The sequence below is a fragment of the Triticum dicoccoides genome, chromosome 3B, assembly GCF_002162155.2.
Source record: "Triticum dicoccoides isolate Atlit2015 ecotype Zavitan chromosome 3B, WEW_v2.0, whole genome shotgun sequence".
NCBI lineage: Eukaryota > Viridiplantae > Streptophyta > Magnoliopsida > Poales > Poaceae > Triticum > Triticum dicoccoides.
This window is the reverse complement of record NC_041385.1, coordinates 539,808,470-539,816,414: the sequence shown is the minus strand read 5'-3', so window position 1 is coordinate 539,816,414 and position 7,945 is coordinate 539,808,470. Positions and strand designations below refer to the sequence as shown.

Genomic DNA, 7,945 nt, shown 5'->3' with positions numbered 1-7,945 from the left:
ATCATCATTGAAGACTGGTTCAGGGGTTACTGTGGGAGTCCTGGACTATAGGGTCCTCGGGCATCCGGTCTATTGGATGTGGGTTGGACTGATGGGTCGTGAAGATACAAGACCAAAGATTATCTCTCGTGTCCGGAAGGGACTCCCGTATGCGTGGATGGCAAGTATAGATGTCCGGATATATTATTCCTTTCTGTAAAACCGACTTTGTACAACCCTAGGCCCCTCCGGTGTCTATATAAATCGGAGGGTAGATCGGAGGCAGGATCACAACATTGCTAGGCTAGTCAATCCAGAGTTAGCCGAATCGATCTCGAGGTAGATCAACTCTTGTAACCTCTATACCCTCGAATACAATCAAGCAGAAGTATGGTTTTACCTCCATTAAGAAGGCCCAAACCTGGGTAAACACTGTGTCCTTTGTCCATATTTACCATTGGTTCTCAGATGTACAGCTTGGGTCCCCTACCCGAGATCTACCGGTTTTGACACCGACAACCGCCGACCACTTTACGTTTTTGGGCAAGATCTGATCTGGTTCCTTGAAGACGAAGCCTTCCGCTTCCTTATCCAACAACACCATCCCTCCCAGTCTCTCCGAGAGGCTCGCAGTGGGATCCGATGTCTTGCTTGTGATAGGGGACTTGGAAGAGCCCCCACTTGCCGTTTTTCCCGGGGTCGCTGTCGCCACCGGGGTAGCCTTTGTCGCCGGAGTCCCTGTAGTTTTCTCCTTTGTCTTCTCCGCCATAGCACCGCTCCAAGGTCGAGATGATCCTGGAGCTCCAAGGTCGTGTACATAACCTAAGCAAACTACGGTATGTGTAAGTTCAAAAAAAAAGACTACGGTATGTATAAATTGCGGCAAAGATCGGCTGGCGTCGCCAAAGAGCAGGCCACGGGACTGCTTTTTTCATGGTAATACATGTCTCATTTATATCATAAAGATCATAGTATAAGCCACGTACATACCGACCTGACAAAACTGAAAAGACAGCAGAACGCTAGCCTTTGCACACAGGAACACCAGCCAAGAAGTAAAATTACAAACAAGACTGAAGAACCCTCTGAGCTTGACACCAACGCCCATCACCTGCCTCTGGCACCACCATAGCAGCCACCAAAGGAGAAAATGACGGTTCACCTCCACACCCGAGCTCGACGCGGCTCCATCGCTGATATGCAGCTTTGCGGACCTCCAAGGTGGCTCGCCAATAAAGGCGAAGCCATTGCCGTTGAACGAATCAGACCGGGGCAACACACCGGACACGCCATCGAACTCCAGATCTGGCACCCCACCCAACTAAGACGTTGGAGGAGGAAACTATACCTGCCTGCCACGAACCACGAACCCAGATCCACCATCTTCCAGATGTCGTCGATGCAGATCACAATCTGCATCTGCTCCTGAACTACCTCCCAAACTCCACGCCGGCGTTGGAGCAAACGTCGTCGCAACGGCGGAGCCTGAGGACACAGGTTCACCACGAAGATGCCGCCGCCGCCGCGTCATCCTTACTTGAACAATCTGATTTCCAAATCCACCCCAAAAACGGATCGTCTCGTTGGGAAAGGATCTGAAGATATATTAATCGGCGCCGTCATCGCCGTTGCCGAAGCCATGACGATGAACAGCTCAAAAACCTAAGAAACTAATGCCTAAAATAATCCACACGTGTGAAACCGGCGATCCCCCTCACCACCGAGGTCGTTAGCGAAGGGAAGCCGCCGAAGGACGACGGCGGAGGAAGGCGCCCTAGCAGCAGGAGGCGAGATCGCCTTTCTTTCTTCTTTCTTCTCCTGGAAGAAAGAAAGCGACCTGAAGCTGGATTTTCTCTGTATCGGCCACGGGACTGCTGCGTATGTCTTGGCAGCGGGCGTGCGGGTGCGGCTGCGGCTGTACCGCTGGAATGCTGATGCTGATACACGCACACAGGCAGCATCGGAGCAGCGGGTACCCGTAACCCTGGCTGACATCATTCACAGTGGTCCACCTGCCCCTTTCCCCTTCCATGGCCGCCGCCGCCGCCTCTCGCGCCGCCGGCCGCCTCCTTTCCCCCCGTCTCCTCATCGCCTCGCGCCATCTCCAAGCAAGTACGCGCGCTCTCCCCGTCTTCTCATCGTATCCTAACTAATCTCCATAGCGTCACCCTCCCTCATGCGGGATTGCTTCCCATGCCTGCAGGTGCCTCGGAGGGATCGGCGAGGGATGCGTCCACAAGCTTCATCCACCCCGCCGCCGTCGTCCACCCCGACGCCGCCATCGGCCAGGTGAGGACTCCCGCCTGCGCTCCATACACGCACACGGCACACACACGCACCGATCGCTCCCTCCCATCTCTCGCAGCTTTTGCTCCGGGGATGGCTGGATGAGTTTCTGGATACTCGTAGTGGTGCACGCATTACTTACTCGGTATTACTCTCCGACCACCCCACCCATGGAGCCGGCGTGCCTGGGCTGTTGGATCTGGCCCATGCCACACTCGTGTTTACCTGTGCCTTCTGAATGCAGTGCTCCATAATTACTTTCTGTCTCTGTGAAATATGCTGCTGTCTGGGATCTTCAGGCTGTTGGCACGCATTCTCTAGTTCGGCATTGTATGGTAGAAAATCAGTGTTTTTTATGTGCTCTGAACTATTTTGTAGGGTGTCTCGGTAGGCCCATTTTGCACCGTGGGGGCTTCAGCGAGGATCAGTGATGCTTGTCAGTTACATACAGGGAGTCATGTCACAGGACACACCGAGCTAGGAGAAGGATGTGTTGTTCACACGTATGATAACATCTCTCCCTATTTTCTGTTCCTGCTCTTCTCTCTTTTGGTAATCCATAAAGGCTTGCATTGTCTGATTTAAAAATTCATATTGGTATTAAGCTAGCAATAGACACGAGAAAGAACCTGTAAGTTTGTTCCAAGATAAACTACAAGCAAAAGTAAGTTAGGTATTGTCAACGGTTACACTATAGCCAGCAGTACTCAAATCTGAAATTTGCGAAGTTCCAGGATAGCCCATGTTGCAAATTCTAAGATATTTGAAACTATGACATGCCAGTAACATACTTTTACTCCTATTCATACTGTGGAATTTAGTTTCTGGCAGTGGTGCTATTCTTGGTGCAGATCTACCTGGACGAACAATTATTGGGGAAAACAATGTAATTGGGAACTATGCTGTGGTTGGTGTTAAGTGTCAAGATCTCAAATATAAGGTTAGCAGCAGCTTGACTTTGGTGTAATGATGTCTCATAGTGCAGTGTTTGATCAGCGTTTCCCGTTCATGCAATCTTATTCAAGACAACTACTTTTGTGTTCATGGTTTGTCAATCATTTTTTTGCTGACACACGAACACTTACATTCAGAATGACAAGCATTTCATTTGGTTACTTGAAATCTTATGCTTTGTGCAGAACATTAATGCCCTTCTCCTCCTGTTCAGCCAGGAGATGAATGCTTTCTACGCATTGGTAACAACAATGAGATCAGAGAGTACTGCTCTATTCATCGATCTTCTAAATCTTGTGACTGCACGGTATTCAGGTTCCCTATGATTCAAATATGTTTGCTGAGCTCATTTCTCCCTTTTTACGAGCAAGTATTCTTTTATAGGTTATTGGTGACAATAATCTCATAATGGGGTCCTGCCATGTAGCACATGACTGCAAGATTGGTAGCAATAACATCTTTGCTAATAATACTCTATTTGGTGGCCATGTTATTGTTGAAGTGAGTAATCATTTTACTGTGATAGCCTCCACATTTTCTTAGTCGAGAGCCCATTTATGCATCGTTAAGATTTTATTGTTTCAGGACTGCACTCATACTGCTGGGGCTGTCGTTGTCCATCAATTTTGTCACATTGGATCATTCTCATTTCTAGGCGGAGGCTCTGTGGTATGTTTGGTCTGCAAAGTATAAATATTCATGTGCTTTAGGTGTTCCCTTGTATTGGAATAATTCTTATGGAAAGAGTTCATATCGAGGTCATGTGGTTTAGTTGTTGATCAATCCTCTCCATTACCCACGGCCAAATTGTACTAATAGATAATGCAAATAGTAAATACGAAACGAGGTATGCGAGCTAAAGTCAGAGAATCAGTGTACATGGTACACTTTACCTGATGTTGCTTTTCTAGGCACAGGTGCATGATTCATACAAAATTATGAAGTATTATTTCTGCATGGAGGCACTCATGTCAAATGTCATTTAGCGTGATACAACCTCATCTATCTGCCAGCAGGGCCTAATCGCTGAGGTGGAAGTGGGGCTCTGTGGATTTCTGGAATATTTGATTAGCTGATTGCTTAATTGGAATCGATGCACCTGTTCTGCTTTATGTAGAGAGCAACCCTAATAATTAAACGGCCTTAGAACTGTTGTTACCACTTACCACCACCTTTAAGTTGTAAGCAATGCACAATGTTTAAACTTTGAATATTTTGTCTGTAGATTATGTATTCATTCATTTCTATTTAAATCAGGTTGCACAAGATGTTCCAAGATATACGATGGTTGCAGGTGATAGAGCAGAGCTTCGTGGTCTGAATCTTGAAGGTCTCAGGCGCAACGGTTTCTCAGACCAAGAGGTTTGCTTATATCACTAAAGTTTAGAGCCCTTATTGATATCATACCTGCAGTACTTGTCTTTCGTCGTTTGCTACTTGAATCGAAGTGAGTACCTAGAATAGTACGCCCTCCGTTGCATAATTGAGTGCGTATATATTTTAAAAAAAGTCTTTGCAAACTTTGACCAAGTTTATAGAGAAACTATGTATATCTACAATATCAAAAATATAAAATATGAAACTGCATCTTATGATGAATCTAATGATATATGTTTGGCATTCTAGATGTAAATGTTTTTCTCCACAAACTTGGTCAAAGTTTGTGAGCTTTGACTTTTCAAAAAATCTATATGCACTACATTATGGAATGGAGGGAGTACTATTCACTTCTCATCTCCCATTTACTGATATCGGTAAGTGCATAGACATATGATGCCATTTATTGCGAATTCACAGTAAACTACAATGTGTTAACGGGAGGATTTTTTTGTGACATGCATCAGCTGATAATTTCGTCCATTAAAAGTTTAAAACTAGTCATAGATTCTGCTAGTAGTCACAAAGAATTATGATGTGAAAAATCATCATTACTAGTATGTCTGTTCTTGAATACTTGGCATTATTTACGAGATCACACATACTAAGCAATCACAATTTAGATACATAGTTAGAATGTTCTTCCATAATAATATTCCTAAACAGGAGCAATGAGGCAATGCAAGCAGGGGGCCCTGAGTAGTGGTATAGGTCATTAGTCCATACATGCATTAGGAAGCGGAGACTATCATGTACTCCCTCCATTTCTAAATATAAGCCTGTCTAGAGATTTCAATACAGACTACATACGGATGTATATAGATGTATTTTAGAGTGTAGATTCACTCGTTTTGCTCCGTATGTAGTCTGTATTGGAATTTCTAAAAAGGCTTATATTTAGGAACGGAGGGAGTATTTCTCTACACAGAAATCTTAGTCAAAAGTGCCAAGCATTCATAAACAAAGGGTGTAGGAGTTATTTTCTAAACTACCACCATAAGCGCATGAACTGTCATTACTTTCTGCACCATTTTCTTAAGGACTCCTGGAGGGTTGGATTTTAGTTCCTAAACACTACTAGCTAGATGTTTGCACTCAAGTAAATTATCTTTCTCTCATAAGATTGTTATGGATTCTTCGTAACATCTAGGTACGGAGCCTAAGGAAAGCATATAGGAAAGTATTTATGCCAGCTAGTAGTTCCCAGAGTAACTTTGAAGACCGGCTCGCCGAACTGGTAAGCACAGTTGGTCTTTTTTTGTGTGTTACTTGCATAGTATTCTTTCTTCCGTGCATTACACCATTCCATAATAACAGGAGCGGGAAATTGAGCTATTGGAATCTCCCTCTGTATCCTATATGGTGGAATCTATTCGCACCTCATTTGACCAAGGACGTCGTGGAATTTGCAAATTCAGAAGTTGGAACATCTCATAAGTTTGTAAGTTATCAAGTTCAGTTGTGCACTGATTGAGCTGCAGGATAGTATTGCTGGGAACATATGAGCTCATTTTATTTCTAGATCTACCAAAGAGATACGCCAAATCCCTATTAAGGAGAGACCTTTCCAGGAAGGTGGATCACAATTCACAGTGAGCATATTGAAAATGCCTCATGAATGTGACTGCTTTCAGGGATGCTACTGTCCCAGAAGTTGTTTTCTGGCATCACTATATTTCTGGGATCTATATTTGCTGGCTATTATATTGATTTAAGTTTGTTATTTCTGTGCCAATGTTGATTGTATTATCTGCTTTACTGTAAGGCCTAAATTGTTTTTTTTTTCCTTCTCTATTTGCAGACAGCCCACTCCAATCTATGGAATGCTCGGTTTCAATTCTCGTTGTTCTTCTATTCCCGACGCATGGATACACCATACAGACAGCGAGTGACTGGGTGCCAGTCAATCCAGATGAAACCTGGGTTGTACACAAAATGATTGTCGCACCGATTATAGGGAGGTTGTGTGTAGTACTAGTTTTCTTACCTCTTGGATGTACAATCCTTGTATTATAGCTCATAGTTGTACACAGCAACTCGACATGGCCTTGATTTTGTTCAGATCTGAGGCTCTAAGCTGTAAGATCCGGATGACGTTATATTATTGAGATGCACAGTCACTATTTTGTATCTGCTGTGAGCCTGTGAGTCGGCCTTCTGCACGTGAGTCGTTCGTGCTTGTTTTGAAACAAATTCGAACAACCGAAATACCATTCGGCAGTGTTTCAGAAAGATTCAGCTATGTCAATGGTGGAAGCAGTTCAAGTCTTCCAGGCAATCATTGCCAAGCAATCCAAGGGCGCCCAAGAAATACGTCTGAAGGCTCGGAGCAATTTTAGTAGTAGTAGTTTGTGTTATTCTGTTGGTATAATTATTCATATAATTAACCAACAACCCACCATACAACTCTAATGAAGTGTGTCTAAATTGTTCGGTATGATGTGAGGGAAGCTATAAGTTTGCTCTCGTTTTGCATCTTGAAACTAATTATTAGCTTCCTTACTCTATTTATTTTCTTGCCATAGCATTCGTGTCTTATGTGACAAATTTACTAACAACTAGCACTCCATTTGAGCTGCTTAAACGTCATGTATTTTTGTAACGGAGGGAGTACTAGCATTAGTGTATAAATGTTGACGATGTCCCTCTTAAGCTTAAGGGAACAAGTGTGTAGCATCTTTTCCGAACCCTACAAAATGCGATACTTCGAAGGTGAAGCTGCATGGATCGGGGCATGTGATTTCCGGGAAGAGAACAATTATAGGTTCTTACTTATACGTTGAATCAGTAAGGGATTAACAAGAGTTGCTGTGGTGTAGTGGTTATCACGTCAGTCTTACACACTGAAGGTCTCCAGTTCGATCCTGGGCAGCAACATTTCTCTCCTTTTTATTTATCAACGTATCCCTATTTTCTCGATCCTGAGCAGCAACAATTTGTTTTCTCTTTCATTTATCAACGTATCCCTATTTTGTACTACATGGAAAAGAGACCATTTTTGTCCAATCTAATGAAGTTCATTCCGTAGTCCCATGTTTTTAAGTTAAATTTTAATCACTAAAATATATAATACCAAGAAATAAACCATTGCAACATCTCTTTGTTGTCATCTTTAGATGACGTGGAGGGATGAGTGAATGTGCGGTACATGCCCTTGATCCTATGCATTACGAAAAAAGCAATATCCTTTGGTTGGTTATAGAATATTTTGTAGGCAGTTAATCACCTGACCAAGTCGTTAAATTTGATACTGACGCACATGAAAATGACCATCTATTTGTCTTCCTTATCTTAGTTCACCCAACAGTTCAGTCTGCTAACATTCGGGAATCTTTGTCATTCATTCTTC

General features: G+C 43.6%; 1 protein-coding gene and 1 non-coding gene across 2 annotated transcripts; both read left to right on the top strand.

Moving 5' to 3' along the window:
- The first annotated feature begins 1,897 nt into the window (after positions 1-1,897).
- LOC119276959 (probable acyl-[acyl-carrier-protein]--UDP-N-acetylglucosamine O-acyltransferase, mitochondrial) lies at positions 1,898-6,726 on the top strand. The gene is made up of 11 exons (XM_037558142.1): positions 1,898-2,091; positions 2,183-2,268; positions 2,644-2,768; positions 3,097-3,205; positions 3,434-3,526; positions 3,604-3,720; positions 3,805-3,888; positions 4,477-4,581; positions 5,747-5,833; positions 5,914-6,037; positions 6,398-6,726. The coding sequence occupies exons 1-10, from the start codon at positions 2,010-2,012 to the stop codon at positions 6,031-6,033; spliced, it is 1,008 nt and encodes a 335-aa protein (XP_037414039.1). The 5' UTR covers positions 1,898-2,009; the 3' UTR covers positions 6,034-6,037; positions 6,398-6,726.
- A 674-nt stretch (positions 6,727-7,400) lies between these two features.
- On the top strand, positions 7,401-7,473 carry TRNAV-UAC. The gene has a single exon. It is a non-coding gene; the product is annotated as a tRNA-Val (tRNA).
- Positions 7,474-7,945: the final 472 nt, after the last annotated feature.